This window comes from Achroia grisella, unplaced genomic scaffold (assembly GCF_030625045.1).
Source record: "Achroia grisella isolate CSIRO2021 unplaced genomic scaffold, CSIRO_AGI_Agris_v1 utg768, whole genome shotgun sequence".
NCBI classification, from domain to species: domain Eukaryota; kingdom Metazoa; phylum Arthropoda; class Insecta; order Lepidoptera; family Pyralidae; genus Achroia; species Achroia grisella.
In genome coordinates, this window is record NW_026713015.1 from 953554 (window position 1) to 975009 (window position 21456).

The 21456-nt window shown below is 36.2% G+C and overlaps 2 protein-coding genes across 2 annotated transcripts; one reads left to right on the top strand and one right to left on the bottom strand.

Moving 5' to 3' along the window:
- Positions 1–989: 989 nt before the first annotated feature.
- On the bottom strand, positions 990–4066 carry LOC131850402 (putative Dol-P-Glc:Glc(2)Man(9)GlcNAc(2)-PP-Dol alpha-1,2-glucosyltransferase). Its single transcript, XM_059200614.1, has 2 exons — positions 3890–4066; positions 990–2837 (listed from the first exon to the last, which is right to left on the bottom strand). The coding sequence occupies exon 2, from the start codon at positions 2816–2818 to the stop codon at positions 1385–1387; it is 1434 nt and encodes a 477-aa protein (XP_059056597.1). The 5' UTR covers positions 2819–2837; positions 3890–4066; the 3' UTR covers positions 990–1384.
- Positions 4067–4391: 325 nt separating this feature from the next.
- Positions 4392–21021, top strand: LOC131850400 (uncharacterized). Its single transcript, XM_059200612.1, has 13 exons — positions 4392–4687; positions 5408–5567; positions 6348–7807; positions 8561–8682; positions 8956–9089; positions 10482–10589; positions 11699–11816; positions 14015–14153; positions 14500–14659; positions 15521–15623; positions 16348–16458; positions 17534–17730; positions 19211–21021. The coding sequence occupies exons 1-13, from the start codon at positions 4527–4529 to the stop codon at positions 20558–20560; spliced, it is 4323 nt and encodes a 1440-aa protein (XP_059056595.1). The 5' UTR covers positions 4392–4526; the 3' UTR covers positions 20561–21021.
- Positions 21022–21456: the final 435 nt, after the last annotated feature.

A 21456-nucleotide genomic window follows, 5' to 3' on the forward strand; every position in this document is an offset into this window, starting at 1 on the left:
ATACACCAAAATAACATTTTTTACAATTTTTGTCTGTCTGTCTGTCGGTCTGTTTGTTCCGGCTAATCTCTGAAATGGCTGGACCGCTTTTGAAGGGACTTTTTTAGCAGGTAGCTGATGTAATAGGGAGTAACTTAGGCTATTTTTATTTTAAAAGAATCCTTTTAAATTGGAAAAATAAAGTAAAATTCCACGCGGACGAAGTCGCGGGAACAGCTAGTTACTAATATAAAAAAATATAGAATAACAAAAATCGTTTAATTTTGTTTTTAATAATTTACTTGTTTAATCATTATTATTGAAATAAATTGGCTTTGGATACAGACTAGTAATTTAATCATTTTCATTAATTACTTGAATTGGGTAACACCAATTTACCTAACAAATAATAACCCTGGACAATTAACACAGCGCCATCTAGTCCCACTGTAAGCAGAGCTAGTGTTATGGGTCCTAGACAACTGATATAAATATTTAACATATTTTCTAAATACATACATAATACGCATATAAACTTTTATTTATATAACACATATAGAAAACAACAAAAATACAAATAATTACAGTAATACCAACTTTTGTATCGTGCCAGAATCGAGCCCGCGACTATTGGAAGTGAAACGGTGTGCTCAACCGCTATACCACTCAGATAAATGCAAGTAATCACTAATGACAACAAAAATTGTCTGACAATGTAGAAACAAAGCACGTGGTCAACCTGACATTGGGATCAAAAATCCACTTCCCCAATTGCATGCTAGTAAATAATATAAATGACGTAGTGGAGTAACTTGAAACAGTCATGCTCGCTATAAAGTTCAAACTTGTGGCGGCGTGGTGGGCCGGGTCGATGTGCTCCCTCTAATATGGTTGAGTGCAATGATGGCTGGCTCATCCGTCATACTCGTGTACGGGTGCTCCTTGTGGGGACTGGTGTGTTCAGGTTGCGAACACTGATTAGATTTTTTGATTTTTTTTTTTATATAGCATATGCTAGTGGTCACTTTATTCTCCCAAATTTGATTTTAAATGACTCTGTATTATTATAAACATGTACAACATTTATTTAAAAGTACGAGCTGAGTTTCTTGTCAGTTCTCATCTTGAAATCATTCCGAACTGACGGTAGATTTGACATATCATAAGTCTGTAATAGACCTACATGAATAAAGATATTTTTAATTTGAATTGTTCTATGTCAGGTCGACCAGCGCGATATCTTGAAACCTTCATAGTTCATTACCGGTAAATTCTTACTAGAATGATCCATTCATGCCAGAATGATTATATCATCCACTGGTGCCCCGCCAGCGTATACTGCTGGAGCAGACGTGGTCACCATTCCATTATCATATATTAAAAAATAGGTTTTGACACTTAAAAATTACCAAATAATTCTCTGAGGATAATCAAACTCCTTCCACACAACCTCCTTATTAAAGAACACATAAAACATGGCAACATTCAATATCAAATACCATACAAACTCAAATATGATGATCTTGAACGACGGTCTAACAAAACGCAACCTCAATATTATGAAAGGAACTAGAAAATATCTCACTTCTATCATTCTTTGGAGAGATAACACTAGACATAAGCTAACGGTGTATGGTAGCAAGAATGATATGCAGTTCTGTTCCCTTAAATTATCATATAAACTGAATAATAGGAATATATATACAGGTAGAGTTGCATATACAGCAAAATCGTATCTACCGAACCATCTATTCCATATATAAAACGTGAAATGCCGATTATCTGCTAGCAAATAAGGATGAACTATTGTGTTATAATGAATCGTAAGTGCAAATATTGTACTTAGAATTATAACTTTTAATTTATTAGTGAATATAAGGTTTATAGTTGTTTGCAGCTTCGCCAAAACATACGGTAATGCAAATATACCGTAGAAAATTAGGAAATATAGTAATTGGGGTATATGTATGGATGCTGTATGAGCCGTTTTATCTCCAACAACTATCGAACCGTTGACATAAACGAATATAGCAAATAAAATTAAAGTTACACTGTGCATTAATATGTCTAGAAAGTCATTTGCAGTTACATATTTAATGATATTAGCGAAATATGTTGACCTATGGTAGTTGTAAGCGTGAAAGAAATCTAACACCCCATAGTAACGTTTCAATTTCGATGTATCAATGTCTTGAGCTATAATGGACTGTCTTATAAAGGATATGCGACTTATATACTGGTTACCAAATACTCTAGAACTCTTTATAAAGTTGTAAACAATTTTGTGACCTAATAACATAGCTATCCAAGCTATATTCGTCTGTCTCATTAATACACTGCATATACTGAACAAGAAAATCAATGATTTAGACGAATTAACAAAGCCAGATATCGCCAATAGGAATGTTAAAGATATAGTATCAGTGTAATAGACGTGCGAAAAGAAATACAATGGTGGTAGCAATGCTAAATTTAAGGCTTGCCACACTGTTTTAAGATGACTAGTGTTGCCATATACAAATTTTAGAATAGATGAGAATAGAATTAAGTTGATGCAGGACGCAATGAGGTTGAGGAAACGTAAATTGTAAGTGTTGCAGGAGAAATAGGAGCCGAGGAATGCTGTAGACACCAGGTAGAGCCCCGGTAAAGTTGTGATTTTCGGGTCCCAGTATGTGAAATTCCGTTCACAGTACGCCAAGCCTTGTGGGATGTGGAACAGCTCGTCTATGACTATATGTAGTGTCTCATATACTTTGTCGAAGAGTAACTTTGATGTGCAAAAGTATATAACCACAGTGGTGAAGAGAAGGAGGTAGTATTTCGGTGATGTGCTCATCTTTAGTTCTTCTTAGTTTCTGGAATAAAAAAAATACACTATAATCTTTGTACATTATGAGATAGATAATAAATTTTATTTGTATCTCGGGACACACATATAGCAGTGATGGCTGGCTTATCCATCATACTTGTGAACCAGCGTTGCTTGTAGGGACTGGTCTGATCTAATCACTAAAATAAATTAGTGCTGGTTGATAGTTTATAGTCACACATATCAACTTGTAAAATGTGAACTTACAAGGATTGTTTAAAAGAGCAACACACAAGTTTCTTGCTTATTCATCTTGTGATGAGACAGCTTCCCGAATAAGCGGTAGATTTAAAAAAAATTGTAGACTATTCAATGGTTAAATTAAGTTTATTTGAATAAATGATTTTCTATTCTATATAGGTTTTATTACAAGTAATGAAATGAAATAATTTATTTGAGAAATACTGGTACAGTAAATATAATGTACATGAAATTGATTGATCAGCAATATTTACCATACAGGCATGCAAATTACGTGAAGGTGTTTGTGTTACTTAAATATTCTTGGACACTAAAAATTACCAAGTTACAGCCAATTCTTTAGTTTGCATTTGAATAATGTATGAGAACCCAGTTCTTTAACTTACAATACAGAATATTTTAGGGTTGTTACCGGTGTGTTTTTTACACACATAACTAAGATAAGACACTCCATAACTAAAGCAACAGCATGCAGCTCCATTTAGAAACCATTGTCATAAATTCCTTATGAATTTGTCTCGATTAGCTAACTGATCTGACCTCATGCTCATCTTATCATTCTTCACTGGTGCCCCGCTAGCGTACACCGTCAGCGCAGGCAGGGATAATATTCCATTATTATTTAAAAACATATGTTATTTTCCCGCCATTTTTCAACCGGAAGACACATAACCTTATACAAAATTATGAGCAAGTTTGAAAGTAAATGTGCCTCACTCATGTTAGCAAATAGTATAAAAGTAATCATATTAAGAACAGTGTAATTACTATACAGTTATTAAATAATGACAAATTATTATAATTATGTTTCATATTGTCCAAAAAGGTTTTACTTACAACAGATTTATTGAATACTTTCACAACAGGTGCAAAAGTTATATGCCGGTAACATAGACAATATATTCTTAACTATTGTTTTATGCAGTTATCTCTTATTAAATTATATTATTTTCAATATACATTGCTTTAAAAGATCAAACGCCGACAAATATAAAAACGTCCATTTTGTGCACAGATCAGACCGCAAACAAATGTAGAGACTACAACAGAAACAGATCAGAAAGTAAAGCGATTCTTCTTAATGCTTTCGGCTGTCCCTAATTGATATTTATTTTGTATGTATAATTTATCTATCCATCACAATATCATGATATGTTAAAATAGGTAATAAAATAAATTTTCTTAACATAAAATGTAATTAACATAATTTAAAGCCGTGTAAAGATTTGATTTGCCAACGAAATCATGCTTCTGTAACTAAAAAAGAAAAAATAAATTGACAGTTGACATATGACTTCAATCATCCATCTGACATTGACTTTTTCATGTCCGTAACTTTTCGAATTTAATTTTGTATTCTAACGGCTCTTACTAATGAAGAAAAATAAAAACATTCATATTTTAACCAATTGCTGTTCTTAAAATAATGTGTTTGATAGTACTGTATAGTGCTAAAGTCTAGGAATTGTCTAATATGGAAGCCAATGACTTTATTGTTAAACTGAAAGCGGATGGTACGGATAAAGACTTATATGATCTTGACAAAGTTTATGGTGATTACAAAGTGATTTTGGCAAAACTAAGTGCTAAAGACCGTGGTCCATTCTCTTTGAATGTGTTATGCATTTTATGCAGGTAATAAATACTGTTTCATAATACTGATTGTTTGCGATCTGTAATAGCCATTACAGTCATCTTAAAGTTAATAATTTTAAATATAGAACGTCGATATATTTTTCTTTTTTTTTAAATACATATTCTTCTCACACATCTTAATTGGCTTTACCAAAAAGTTTATCAAGTGTGAATATTTTTTTAAATTATTATGTGGACTTGGAATATTCCTCCACCAAAAACACAGTTTTAGTGTAAAGTTTTTTTGTAAACTTCCTCACTTATTTCAAAGTTCGTTTATGTATTCACGCCCGTCTACAATATAATAGAAATAATCTTTATTCAAATAAACTCAGTACAAGCACTTTTGAATAATCCTATTTTTATTCTACCACTCATTCGTAATGCAGACTCATCACAAGAAGAATGAGCAAGAAACTTGTTTTAAATAGATTACACAATAACAAGTAAGATGCAATAATCAACATATGAACCGCTACACACTTATTCTTAGTGCAATCATATAATATTAACAGCGCTATGAATTTTAAGTTTTTTCTACAAAAACATTATTAATATTTACAAACTCATCAATTTTGTAATAAGCATTTTTTACTGAGAATGTGTTATGTAGGACATTTAAATCTTTTTCAGGCAGATTTAGAACAAATATTAATACTTAAAATATTAATTAGTGAAGACAAAGTCGTGGCTAACAGCTATTTTATTTTCAATTTACAGGAACTTGGAGAAAGTCCCATCATGGCGAGATAGGATAGATGATGGCTCATTGCTCACTCTGAGTATTGATTGTGCAAGAGAGACTCGCTTGCTGGACCGTCCTGGATGTGTGAAGACCCTGGCCTGTATATATCATATACATAGATATATTGTTAGAAAGGTAAGTTCAATATTGTTTACTGTGGACTGCGGAAAAATCTTCAAAGTCCCTCTTTCCCTGAATACTTGAAATGTAAATTTCAGTATCTCAGGGATGCCCATGACCATAACCTGCACTCTAAAGATTCCCTCGTTCTGACTACGGCACTCCATAAAAGTTAAAATAAAGTATATACATACATCTTATATATAAAATTCTTGTGTCACAGTTTTTGTTCCCATACTCCTCCGAAACGGCATGAAATTTTGTGAGCGTATTGAGTCGGTCTGAGAATCGGCCAACATCTATTTTTCATCCCCCTAAATGTTGGGGGTAATCCACCCATTTTTTTTTAATTTTTAGACAATATTATTAGTTTTTATTTTTTTATGATACAACATACAAAAATACATAATTTTATTATATATATTACACACATAATTCTTAATTTTCACCTTTCTATCATCAACCCCTATTTTTTTATAGCGTTATTAATTTATATGGCAAAACAACGTTTGCCGGAACAGCTAGTATATATATATATATAACTCAAAGGTGACTGACATAATGATCTATCAATGCACAGCCCAAACCACTGGACGGTTCGGACTGACATTTGGCATGCATGTAGATGATAAGACGCAGGCATCCGCTAAGAATTTATTTTGTTAAATTCCACCCCTAAGGAGATAAATTAACGCGAGCGAAGCCGCGGGTAAAAGCTAGTCTATAATAAAATCGTCATTGTGACTTCATACACTTGAAGAAAAGAAGTTATAAATATTACATTGTGTTTTCCAGAAATCTTCAATACCACCTCAACTGGTGCTCAAAATCTCGTACATGCCATTCGAGTGTGACTCGGACAGTTTATTAAATGAATATTACAAAACATACTGGAGTATTCTAGCGGACAGAATAACATATATCGAACATCTCAAGTCCAGCAGACTACCCATCGTCAAGCTACACCAGAAATTAACTGAGGACACCCTCAAAGTCATACAAATATACGACACTGCGCAATATTGTATTAATATATTAGTGTTTCTAATAAAAAAACTACATTACCTCTACAGCGACAACTGTCCTAAAGAATTAAACGTAACATACAATCATATATTTGACAAATTCACATCGAAGAACGATCTGAAGTCATTCAAAAAGTTGACAAATAAAGAAGTAATGGATTTGTATGTTAAATTTAATGATTGTTTCTATACGATCGTTGAGAACTCGTCTAAAATTAATTACGCCGATTCCATACTTAATAACGTTGTACATTCTTTTACAATATTCACGGGACACTGTCCTGACATTTTGCATTGTTTCCAAACATTCTATTCGAATGCCTTTTGCAATATTTTCAGTTACATGACGAATTCTATATATATAGAGTCAATCTTCAACAGCTTGTTCCTCTCGTGTCAGAATACAGAGAAATTAGGTTATGGTAAAGTTTTACGTGCTACATATCCATTCTTAAATCAACTACTCCGACTGTACATTGAATATTTAGTTAAAAACGACAAGAAATGGGACCAATATTTTACTGAACAGTCGCAAATAAATTGCCTAAAATTTACTATGCTGTTAATGGTGCAATCGAGGAAGATGAGGCAGTCGGTTAACTGTGAGAATTGTAAGGTGCAATCTGGATTGCATGACGCCTTACGCCTGTCCTATCTGATGAAACATTTTATAAACATATCTGTAAATCAGGGAATAAATATAAATGATATATTACCTGTTTATTACCAAATAATACAAGAACAACATAATATTTTAAATGAATTAAATGTTTTGAAATGTTTTAATCATGAGAAATGTTTTCGTAAACTGCAAACTGATATTCACAATACGGCAATCGTGTTAAACAAAGCTCAATACCACGAATATTCAATCAAACTCTTCAACGTTTACCTTAAACATGAAATACGTTGTTTTAAAAATGAATCTGAGCTTAAAAATATAAGTCGAGCTTTATATAATAAGAGTATTTGTGAATTGGATAGTAAAATATATATTGATGCATTAAAAGATGCATTTTTGAGCTTACTTTTCGCTCAACCTGACAGTTTAAGCTCGGATAAGTATATGAGCTTAGTGATGGATATAAAAGCGAAAGCGCTGAAGAATTGTGATGATGATGACAATCAGGACTCCATCCAACTGATGACAGTGTTGGAAGCCTGTAAAATGTGTGTCGAAAGTAATTTATATGGGAATTTGAAAGCTTTCATGACGCCAATAAAGTTTAGGTAAGTTATAATCTTTATTAATTAAATGAACATATATAACTTACTAGCGACTTCGTTTACGCAACGGAAGCCCTCTAATATGATGTGTCATAATCACTAATGTAATGTGTATATCTGTTTTTATTTTTGTTCTTATTATTACAGTGCCTTTTGTGTGTGTGTGTGTGCCTTTAACATGAATAAAATTTTTATCTATCTATCTAATATGAATAATTTTCCCCGTTTTTGCAACCTTTTTCATTGATGCTTCGCTTTTATTGGGGGCTGTCCTTTAATCACGTGATCTTTTAAGCATTTTTAAACCCTCTCTCCCCAGCCCCCCTCTCCCCCCTTGGGGATACGTGGAGAGGTTTAAAAGTAGTCATAGTCCTAAACCTCTCCACAACTCATATTTTTATTCTACCACTCATTCGGAACGCAGATGAATCACAAAAAGAATGAGCAAGAAACTTGTGTGTTGCTCTTTTGAATAGATGTTTTTTTTATATATATAATTACAGTATAACAAGTAAGAGCCATGTGATAATCAACATAGAAATCACTACGCACTCATTATTAGTGTAATCAGATAATTTTGTCAGTGCTATGGATTTTAAGTTTTTCTATGAAAACATTATTGTCGTTAACGAATTCTTCAATTTTATAGTAAGGTTTCTTGCAAAGGAAGTGTTTTATATTTAAATAAATAAAGAGTTAGTTGGGTAACAAAATAAATCAGTTAGTAATTATATTTATTTGCACTTTTAATTTCAGTGTGCTGTTGAAACATGAATTCACGATGTACGCGAAGCTCTGGCCCTCTGTGGTACCGATTGCTGGTGTGTGGAGATCATTGAACGACCTGGTGAAGGGACAGCATCCATCTTGGATCGCAGGTAACCTTACAAATCTAGTTAGTCCAGTCATTTGAGCTAAAATTAGGTAAGAATCTCGGAATTCGATTCACTGTAAGACTGTAAGTACTTGTAACATAAAGTTAAATTCCACGCGGACGAAGTCGCGGGAACAGCTAGTGTTATATAAATATAGTATATGTTTTAAATATACACATAAAAATTGACGTTCATAAGCAGCTAAAATGTCGTACATGAATAAATGATTTTAGAATTTTGTATAGGTATCACATATATGAAATTTTCCGTTACTAGGCGAGAGTGAAGAAACTCTACAGTGGACGCTGTACGAGGTGATGGTAGAAACACCAATAGTGGTCAGGACCATCCACAGTCAGTACTACGCCAGTATCGTCACTGAAGTTGTTACAAAACTTGACCAGTGTGTGGTAAGTCATCGTTTTGCAGTATTTGACAGACTCGATGGTCTAGCGCAGAGGTTCCCAAACTTTTTTGTGTCGTAGACCCTTTGCTATATTTTTCTGTTTTGGGTAGACCCCCCATTTTTACCTGGTATTGATTTTTTTGTAAATTTGCCATCTGACCATGACAGGACTGGACTATATTCTACAGGGAACCCTGGTCGTAGGGTCGGAAGGCACCTATCGGGACGCTGTCTCGCCAATGAATTTTTTTTTCGGACTCCTCTAATGCTGGTTGCAGCAGGCCTTTACAGCTTCACCGGACAATACGGGGCGAGTGCAGATGGCACTCCAAACCAAATGAAGGACTTATGGAGCGGCTGAAGGCCAACTCCCGCCTGACGGATACGACTTTAGTCTGAGGACACCCCTAGGGGTTCGAACCTCGGCTCGAGCCGTCGTAACATCGGTCCCTGTTTGAATTGGACGGGGATCTGCGGACCGCGCTCTTTATATACAGTCAATTCATCTATACCGCGGTGAGTGCGTACTGCGTTATACAGAAACCGCTCTATAAGAAACTCGTACCATACAAACCATGGTAGTTCATGGTTCGGTCAACCAATTCACGTAATCCTGGAGTGCTTGTAGTGGCCACCAATACAAATCCAAAAGGTGATGTCTCTCCGTGAAACATGTGAAGACACCAGAAGACTTCTGCGCTCCTGGGAGGAGTTTGGTTGGTTACTGTAGTAGTCTCGGCTCTACACGCACAACGGCCCAGATCTTCCTCGATTGCATCATTAACAGCATAGTAAATTTTAGGCAATATATTTGCGACTCTTCAGTGTTATATTCATCCCATTTTTTGTCGTTTTTAACTAAATATATATAACTCATGCATCATTAACAGCATAGTAAATACTGTTTAGTGTTATATTAATCCCATTTTTTGTCGTTTTTAACTAAATATCTAAATATATATAACTTAAGACTAACTGACATAGTGATCTATCAACGCACAGTCCAAACCACTGGACGGATCGGGAAATTTGGCATTCAGGTAGATGTTATGACGTAGGCAACCGCTAAGAAAGGATTTCGATTAATTCTACCCCGAAGGGAATAAAATAAGGGATGAAAGTTTGTATGAAACTTTGTCAATTTTAAACCGATCGGACTGAGACTTTGCATGCATAAAGCTACTATGACGTAGGCATCCGTTAAGAAAGGATTTTCATAAATTCCATCCTTAAGGGGATAAATTAACGCGAACGAATCCGCGGGCAAAAGCTAGTTCAATATAAAGTCGATGACGCCCAACTTTTTCGGACTTTGTTACAGTTTTACAACTAGATTTTTTATATGTGTAACAGTGACAAATATACAAAGACCATAATGCAAAATTTAATTTTCTAGATATCAACGACAAAATTGAAAATTGTCTATGCTACAATACTGTATTTGAAGGCGGAATACGATCTGGCTGAAGCGAGTCAGAAATACGAATGGAAGATAGCAGAGCCGGTGAGTAATCATATATTAAAAAGTATTAACAGAAAACTATATTGACGACCTCGGTGGTCTAGCGGTTGAGCACACGGCTTTACGTCCGTTGGTCGCGGGTTCGATTCCGCGCACGGCACAAACATTTGTATCCATGAGTATAATTGTTTGTATCGGTCTGGGTGTTTTCTATGTATAATATGTATGTATTTACAAAAAAAAAATATCTATGTATATGTATCAGTTGTCTAGTACCCATAACACAAGCTTTAGTTAGCTTAACTTGGGTCTAGATGGCGCTGTGTGAATTGTCCTGAGATTATTATTATTATTATTATTATTCCATTATAATCCTTTAAAAAAAAAACACAAGCTCTGCTTACCATGGTACTAGATGGCGCTGTGTTAACATTAATCTTAAAATTCAATAATCATTTACTCATGCAGGCCATTTTAGCTACTTATGAATGTCAAATTTTTGTATTACTATTTTTTCCCTACCGTTACCCCTTTGAAAGGAACTGACAAGAAATTCAACAGTTTTTTTTACTTTGTGTTCTTATGTAGGTGTCTATGTATTGAGTGGAAATCCCACGCGCATATAGTGTACTGTATATATTTGTATAATAATCATTTCACACAATTACCTTTTTTCATGACAACTGGCCGCTTCCAGACCAGACTGACATGTTCTACATTTCACCTATAAATCTCTGAAAAATAAATTACCTCTGTTCCATATATATGTTTTGTTTAAGATAATCTATTGTTAATACTATATTCTTTTCAATATACTAATTTTTAGTTGAGGATCTATTTTATTTGTATATTTGTTGTTACTGACCCCACACGTACAAAACTAGTATTGCCATGTTTCATTATACATATTGAGTTGAGAAGAACTGGCAATAAACTCAATTAATTTCTTTTTTTTTTTAAACGCCATTTATATTTATTATATTTTTATTTATTTATTTATTTATTTGTACATATTACATCAATGGTTGTAAACAAGACAATTAACAGCATCCCTGCACTAAGCTCAGGACTTGTGTCGCAGGAATCAGAAATCCTTAATTACAAAAACATTAACTTAAAACAGTTATATATTTATTTATTGTAAATTTCAGAGTATGGACCCGGATCTGATTTCGTCTGTCCGTACGTTGTCACAAGAGCACGATGCCGCGCGGCGTGCTGTCGAAGCTGTCGATGTATGGACCGAGATATATCTACTATCAGATATAGGTATGTGACTCAGTATAAGTAGCAAAACCACTTCTTAATTCTTTAATTCTTTCTTTCTTCTTTAATTGTTCCCTCATTGCTGAGTACAGACACATTTGTACATCTTGTCGACCAGTTGTCTTCAATTTGAGTTCTATTAGTACAGACACATTTGTACAGTGGGCTTGTCGACCAGTTGTCTTCAATTTGAGTTCTATTAGTACAGACACATTTGTACAGTGGGCTTGTCGACCAGTTGTCTTCAATTTGAGTTCTTTTAGTACAGAGACGTTTGTACGGTGGCCTTGTCGACCAGTTGTCTTCAATTTGAGTTCTATTAGTACAGAGACGTTTGTACGGTGGGCTGGTCGACCAGTTGTCTTCAATTTGAGTTCTATTAGTACAGAGACGTTTTTACGGTGGCCTTGTCGACCAGTTGTCTTCAATTTGAGGTCTATTAGTACAGAGACGTTTGTACGGTGGCCTTGTCGACCAGTTGTCTTCAATTTGAGTTCTATTAGTACAGAGACGTTTTTACGGTGGCCTTGTCGACCAGTTGTCTTCAATTTGAGTTCTATTAGTACAGAGACGTTTGTACGGTGGCCTTGTCGACCAGTTGTCTTCAATTTGAGTTCTATTAGTACAGACACATTTGTACAGTGGGCTTGTCGACCAGTGGGCTTGTCGACCAGTTGTCTTCAATTTGAGTTCTATTAGTACAGAGACGTTTGTACGGTGGGCTTGTCGACCAGTTGTCTTCAATTTGAGTTCTTTTAGTACAGAGACGTTTGTACGGTGGGCTTGTCGACCAGTTGTCTTCAATTTGAGTTCTTTTAGTACAGAGACGTTTGTACGGTGGGCTTATCGACCAGTTGTCTTCAATTTGCTCATAGGCAGCGGTAATCACTTACCATCAGGTGAGCCGCATGCTCGTTTGTCCCGTGTTATAAAAAAAAAGATTACCATAAGCTTGGTCCTGCCTTTATTAATAGCAAGGCCCTATTTCAGTCTGACAGTCTCCAAGCGATCCATTATTGCCGCCATTTCGGCTTCAGATGATGCCAGCAAGGTAGTGTCAGCGTAACGCAGGTTAGAGATTTTTACTCTCTCTACCTTTACGCCTCCTTCCCACTCCTCAAGCGTCTGTCATGATGATATGATGGCATGATATATTCGCGATAGATGTTGAAAAGGACCAATCCTTTATAACATCTATGGCGAGATAACACAACCCTGCTGGGGGGATGGGAATTGTTAGTACTGTGGACTGATGACCCCATTGCTAGCACTCCGTTTCCGAAATTTCATATCCATAACATCCCTGCAAACAAGCATACGGCACATCTGTTTTGCCATCTGATGGTAAATTGTTACCACTAACATATGGCCCATCTGATGGTACATTGTTACCGTAGCCTATGGACGCCTGAAACACCAGGGGTGGTAAGGAAGTGGAGACAAGGAAAGGACATTGTTAGTAATGGGGACTGATGACCCCATTGCTAGCAATGTACTACATCAGGTTGACCTCCACGCGGTTCCCCCTGGAAACCATCGTGATTAATTCCTGGGGTTAACTGACCTGACCTCATGCTCATTTTATCATCCCCCACTGGTGCCCCGCCAGTGGAAACCGTTAGCGCAGGCGGGGGCTCCATTCCGTTGGCATCCCTAAAAAAAATAAATCAACCCTGCCGAATAAAACCACTATCTTAGTCGTATTTGTGGATACTTTCCGGTACCTCTTCCCCACTGGGCACACAGGGTACATGCCCAGGGCCCCGCGATGTTTTCGGGCCCCCTACTCTAGTCCCGTCCCTACTCAATTACCAAACGATAACCGATAGCTACTCTACTCTCGTCGGAAAATTATTCTTAACAAATGCTCAGCATTGGACGTCTTCCGGGCTGAGATGATGATGATGAGGTATTTAAGCTAGTTATTATCTGTGACGACCTCGGTGGTCTAGCGGTCTAGCACACCGCTTTACGACAGATGGTCGCGGGTTCGATTCCTCGCACGGCACAAACATGCTCATGAGTATGATTGTTTGTATCGGTCTGGGTGTTTTCTATGTATAATATGTATTTATTTAAGAAAATATCTATGTATTTGTATCAGTTGTCTAGTACCCATAACACAAGCTTTAGCTAGCTGAACTTGGGTCTAGATGGCGCTGTGTGAATTATCCTGAGATTATTATTATTATCTGTGGTAGACGAAGCTGATGGAGTGCTGCGTGCAGCGCTGCAGACTGCCCAGGTCTGTGTAATGCAGTTACTGCATCTGTGGTGGACTGCGCCCGCGCTGCAGTTAGCGCTCATCTGCTGCCATCTAGCGGATAAACTCGGTGACAGGTATGGTTTTATTACCATCTTTTATTATTGTCTAGTTAAAAAAACTGATTATCTATACATATAAATAAAATTGGAGTGTCTGTTTGTAATATTGAACTAAACGTTTTTTACTACATGCATACGAATATAAATACGGGACATACACCAAAATAACACTTTTTAAAAATTTTGTCTGTCGATCTGTCGGTCTGTTTGTTCCGGCTAATCTCTGAAATGACTGGACCGATTTTGACGGGACTTTTATTGGCAGGTAGCTGATGTAATAAGGAGTAACTTAGGCTACTTCAAGAGAGGAACTTCTCAAATCGATTAATAAAAACATTTATTACCTTTATTTACCTTACAGAGTGGCTTACATCCGCAACGCCGGCGTCATACTCGGTCACGCTAACAAACCGAGCGACTGTTTACTAGAACTTGTTAAAACTGCCACCAAGTATTGCAGTGACCTTATGATGGACAAGGAAACCTTGGATAGTTCACTTGTATTCATTTGTGATGCAGCGGTAAGTGTTTTTTTTATAGTATAGTTATTTTCTCGTATCATAAAAAAATAGAAACTAAAAATTTTGTCTAAACAATAAAATTTAGGGGTGGACTACCCCTAACATTTAGGGTGAAAATAGATGTTGGGATGACTCAATACGCTCACAAAATTTCATGAGAATCGGTCAAGCCGTTTCGGAGGAGTATGGGAACGAAAACTGTGACACGAGAATTTTATATATAAGATATATATGTTACTTTTAAATCTTTACATATAATATATATTTTTTTTAAGATCGTTGTATCTTTAGTTAATTTAAATGTATTTATTGTGCAATAAAGTGTTACAAACAAAAACAAAAAAACAATATCTTATGTATTTACGCATTTATACACTTAGATGGTTATAAAAAACAGATGGATCTGTGTGAAAGATGATATGGTATAAATAACGCGATGACTGCGAACAGGGATGAATGGAAGCGAAAAACATATTACGACGACCACAAATAAATGGGATTATGATGATGACACTTATATGTTATTTATCTCTTTTAAATTATTCACTATTGTTTTAGCAAGTGCTTCATAAGAAGCTAGAGTTTCCGGCTTCGCAATGATACTGGTCAACTTGTAGGGGGAGTCAATTTTTAGCAAATTCAAATTCAAATTCAAAAATCATTTATTCATGTAGGACATTTTAGCCGCTTATGAACGTCAAGTTTTTACATTATAATTTTTTTCCCTACCGTCCAGTTCGGTATATAGAAGCATTCGGCCCACTTGTTCATAGTCGTAACGGGCTGTTCCAAAAATAGGACAATTACTGATACTATGTTCAAACGTTTGCTCACTGTATACAATATTATTCTACATTACAGATATACTATGCTAAAACCGGTAAAGCAACCATGGCGGCTAAGTTAGTGCAACATGTTCAGGCGAAGATACTGACGGTGTGCGAACAACACCCAGACGTCAATCGTAAGTATAATCAAAATAGAATAGAATTGAATAGAAAAACCTTTAGTGAAATCAACTTTAAACACATTTGAATAGTCTAGTAACAGATAACAATTTTTTTACAATTGCGCGCGCATTTGTTGTGAATAGAAATAAATTAGAACTGTGTTAAACCTACCTACCTACCTACTGTGATACCTACTGTGAAAGTGTGTGAAAGCTAGCGAACATATCCGCAGAAAGGTACGTGACCTACCGTTTTCCCTAACATTTTGGTAGCAGAGTAGTTTCCCAAACAGTCATAACTTGCGAATCCTTTGTTGCTCAATTTTTTTAAATTCGGAAAGCTGTCTCATCGTGCTCAATCGATACAATCACAATCACTCTGAACTGACGGTAGATTTGACATATCATAATTGTCTGTAATAGACCTACATGAATAGAGATATCAAATAATAATTATTAATCTCAGGATAATTCACACTATGGCTATCGGTCTAGATGTATTCTATGTATATTATTTATATATACTTATAAAATAAGAATGTATGTATTTATATCTGTCTAGTACCCATAACACAAGCTCTGCTTACCGTGGGACTAGATGGTGCTGTGTTAATTGTCCAGAGTTATTTATTTATTTATATCAGTTGTCTAGTACCCATAACACAAGCTCTGCTTACCGTGGGACTAGATGGCGCTGTGTTAATTGTCCAGGGATATTTATAAATTTGTATATTTGCAGTGGATTTATCAACGGGACGGCTATTGGAGGCCCAGTGGTCTTTGAACATATGTAGCCCTCTGAGTGGTACCACCGCAGCTCAACGTCATTACCTCGCAGTGAACACCGCTGGTAAGTGTATAGCTAAATTCATTTAAAGTCAAACTTAGATACAGTCAACCATCCTATAACGCGGTGAGTGCGTACCGCGCTATATGGGAATTACGCTATAAGAAACTCGCATTTAACCGTACAAACCAGATAATTCGTAGCGTGTTATATGGAAACCGCGGTATAAGAAACTCTGATTTAACCGTATAAACCAGACAAGTTCGCAGCATCCTCTATTGAAACAGCGCTATAAGAAACTCGGATTAAACCGTATAATCCAGATAAATTCGCAGCACCCTCTATTGAAACAGCGCTATAAATAACTTGTATTTAACCGTATAAACCAGACAAATTCGCAGCACCCTCTATTGAAACAGCGCTATAAGAAACTCAGATTAAACCGTATCAAACCAGACAAATTCGCAGCACACTTTATGGAAACCGTCTACCGCGTTGTATGAAAACCGAGTTCTGAGAGTGTTATAGAAGGGTAGACTATATAGACTTGTGTCTATAGTCTGTTTTGTAATCCCGGACACTAAATTGACAGGTGTAAATGTCAAATTTTCGAATAAACCAACTATAGCGGAGTAGTGGTGAACCTGCGATACCGATTTGTTTAATCGGAGTTATTTTAACATCACTTTTAAAACTTGAAATAACGTTTCCACAACAGAATTTAAAAATTTACGTACATCTAGTGTTGGAATGTGTAAATAAAGTTTTACAGTAAAAAAATGTGGTTGTAGCCCACTCATGCATAAACAAAATATCTACTTTGGAAAGTACACACTGTATCCCGAGGAGATAAAAACCATCGCTCTTAAAAATATCCTTCAATTCTCGTCCCTGACGGGTCTAGGTAGCGAACACTGAAAGGGCGAGCACAATAGATCTATGTAGGTCGCAGTGCTACAGATCCGAGCACCTGACAATAGCCCAAATAACCCAATAAAAAAATATGTTACATTTAATTTGCGCTACAACCAAATAGTTTTTCTACTAGCTTTGTTTCTTCTCTTTAAACAAAATTTTATTGAGTACAGGACTAAGTATAAGGAGTTTTCAGCCAGTAGTAATGTAGACGGTTTATCAGGCAGCGCGTGGAGCTCCCGGCGGCTGCACGGCGTGTGGGGCCGGCAGCGGAGCGCCCGCGCGGGGCTGCGGGCCGGGCGCGCGGCCGCCGCGCTGTGCGAGCCGCGCCGGGCGCGCGCCGCCGCCGCCCCGGCCCTGCCCGCCGCCCCCGCCGCGCCCCGCGCACTCCTCTACGCCGCGCTCGCAGCCCCGCGACAGGTACCTACATCATCATCATTACCTTTGTCGTTCTCATCATCATTGAAATAGAAATAATAGAAATAGAAATAATCTTTATTCAAATAAACTCATTACAAGCACTTTTGAATAGTCATATTTCGATTCTACCACTCATTCGGAATGCAGATTCATCACAAGAAGAATGAGCAAGAAATTTGTGTATATAAGTATAGCTCTTTATTAATAAATGTATATATATTTTATTATTATATATATATAATTACAGTGTAATAAAATGTATAAATCTGTAAATATGCGATAATCAACATAGAAATCGCTACGCACTCATTATTAGTGTAATCAGATAATATTGTCAATGCTATGTATTTAAAATTTTTCTACAAAAACATTATTATCGTTAACGAATTCTTCAATTTTATATTTTTTGTTCATTGTCAATATAGTTATCATTTTTGTAATCTTATTCACAACCTCCTTTATCTTTTTTGACGTAATCAACATTATCATCATCAACATAACCGTGCTAATCATCATCATAACAATCATCAACATCACCGTTAGCATCACCACCATCATCATCATCGCCGTAAATATTATCATCACTTAATCATTAGTTTCATCTTTTTTTCCTGTTCAGTGATCTGACTACGACTTAAATAATCAATGCTAAACTTCCAAACCCTATTCATTGTCTGAAGATCCCTAATTTACAATAGCTCTCGTATAGTTTCTATAACGATAGTTTCCAAAAAAGATTGTAATTTTACTAAAAGAGATAACCATAACGCTGCCAGCGGTGGTTATGTTCCCGCACTGAATATTTGTGGTCTCAAAAAATAATATATAAATTCAATAAGTAGTTAAATGGATTTCCGCAAAATAACATCCAATTTGATAAAATATTTTTATGAATAGGTCTACAAAAAATAGAATATTAAATAATTTTGTTGTTACTTTACATCTATCATCACAAGATGATGAAGTGCTCTTTTAAATAATTTTATTGTTACCTAACATTTTTATATTGAAATGTGATGAATAAACTACCAATTACCACTAATTCGATTAAATACTCAAATAGAGAAAATATTAAATATACAACCAACTGGTTGAGTAACTAAATAAGTGTAAATCAAACGTAGTGATTAGAGCAGACCAGTCCCTACAAGCAGCAATAATAATCTATAATAATAATAATAATCTCAGGACAATTCACACAGCGCCATCTAGACCCAAGTTAAGCTAGCTAAAGCTTGTGTTATGGGTACTAGATAACTGATAGAAATACATAGATAATTTTTTGTCGTAAATACATACATATAATACATAGAAAACACGCAGACCGACACAAAACACAGACAATCATACTCATGAATACAAATGTTTGTGCCGTGCGAGGAATCGAACCCGCGACCTTCGGACGTAAAGCGGTGTGTGCTAGACCGCTAGACCACCGAGGTCATCGAATCTATAATTAATAATAATATCTCTTCCACAGATAATAATCGAAAACCGTCTAAAAATAATACTTGGACTTCAACCCGCAAAAGAGGTACAACAACCCCAAACACAACCCCAGAAGCAAATCCACTTCACCCCCAAACAGAACATTGAAACGATGCTGGAAAATATGACGTTCCAGAAATTGCAGACCAGTCCATCCGTACCCTGCGTGTCTGTACCGGGCTACAGTACCCCGGACTTCTTAAAACATGTAAAATGCCACTGCTTCGCTTGTGAAAACCCGTACAGTTGCATAATAGCCTGTTACATTGCTGGTCTCGAAGCTGGAATGTACTTCAACGCGAACGAAGCAGACATAGCCACGAATTACTTTGACGGTGCTCTAGAATGCTTCAAATTGGCTGAGGCGAAATTGAGAGAGGTTTTAGAGAGTTATAGACGTAGATTTGAGATGTTCACAGTCGATATTGTAGAGGGCGTGCTTATGGAAGAGTTTGTACGAATACAAATACAGACCTTGATCGAGGCGTCGTATTTTGAACTCTCTTTGAAGAATTATGATAAAGCCGACGAGTATGTCGTGAAGATACACGAAACTATGCAGGAAGTGGATAAATTCGACGGTTTTATGCGTAACGACGTCATGAATTTGATGATAGCGTCGGCTCAGTTGAGAAAAGTAATGAAGAAACCGGTTGAAACCAGTTTAGAGGTTGAATTCGAAGGGTTGAAACTCTCACCGGGCGCGGAGATCGAAGCGCCAAAAACCCCGGAAATGAAAGCGAAAAACCCGCCGAAAATTACGAAAGTTATAGTAAAGGATGAGGAGATACTTAAAAAACGGAAAGTTATAAAGCTGAATTTAGACGAGAGTGATGATAAGGAGCAAGCGAGTACTAAAAAGTGTACGAAAAAGGAACAATTCAAAATACCTGTACCAATCAAGACCAGGCATGTATTGGAAAGTATTACGCCTAGAAACACGCGATCCAAACCGTCAATAATAACAACACAACCTTCGGAAGAAGCAATAACCCCAGTACCAAATAAAACTACTACCGAATTCTTCACCCCTGATTCGACCCCAGACCAATTTTTCACCCCCATGACTTCCGTGAAAACATACTCGAAACAGTCATTAAGAAAGAATATAGTGAAGAAATTGGAAACTGAATTCTCTACGCCCAAAACTGATGAGGCAAATTCGATTTTATCCCCTGAGATAGAAAAACTAGTTTTGCCTAAAACAGCCAGGGGTAGTAGATCGAAAGTTGAAGGGAAGAAGTCGTTGAAACGGGCCACCAGTCCTGGGAAATTGGAGAGTAATGCTAACACAAGGAGTTTAAGGAAACCCGTCAACTATAGGAAAACTGAAGGTAAATAGACTCTACCAAAGACCATATACAGGCGACCAAGTCAATGATCATATAAAACTGAACAATATCCTGAAGGAAACAAAGTTGAAAATTGAAAATGACTTTAAAAATGCGGTCAGGTAATAATAATAACTCTGGATAATTCACACAGCGCCATCTAGTCGCAATCTAAGCAGATTTTATGTTATAGGTACTAGACAACGGATATTTTTTTTAAACACAAGTAATGTACATAGAAAACAAACATACAAAGGTTTGTGCGTTGCGAGGAATCTAACCAGTGACCATCGGAAGAAAGGTACTAAACCACTAGTCCATCGAAGCCGTCAAAATCGTCGTATCTGAGATTATAGCGCACATATACACACAGACAGAAACACAAAAATTGTAACTATTATTATTATTTTGAACATGCTATCCAGGACAGTACCCTGAACAGTAGTACCAAGTTTTTAATTTACCTAGTTCCAATAAAATTCAAAATTCAAAAAAATTCAAAATTCAAAATATCTTTATTCATTTCTATTACAGACTCTTATGATATGTCAAATCTACGTTCAGTTCGGAATGATTTCGAGATGAGAAGAACTGACAAGAAACTCAGCTCGTAATTTTTTCAAATAATAGTGGAACATGTTTATGATAAATACAGTTATTAAAATTCAAATTTGGGAGAATAGAGTGACCACCAGCATATGCTATCGCAAAGAACAAAAAATTTAATCAGTGTTCACAACCTGAACAGACCAGTCCCCACAAGCAGCACCCGTTCACGAGTATGACGTATGAGCCAGCCATCATTGTACTCAACCATATTTGAGGGAGCACATCGAGCCCACCACGCCGATGAAATCAAAATATCTTTGTTCATGTAGGCAGGGGCGGACGAGGATACTAAAGGCCC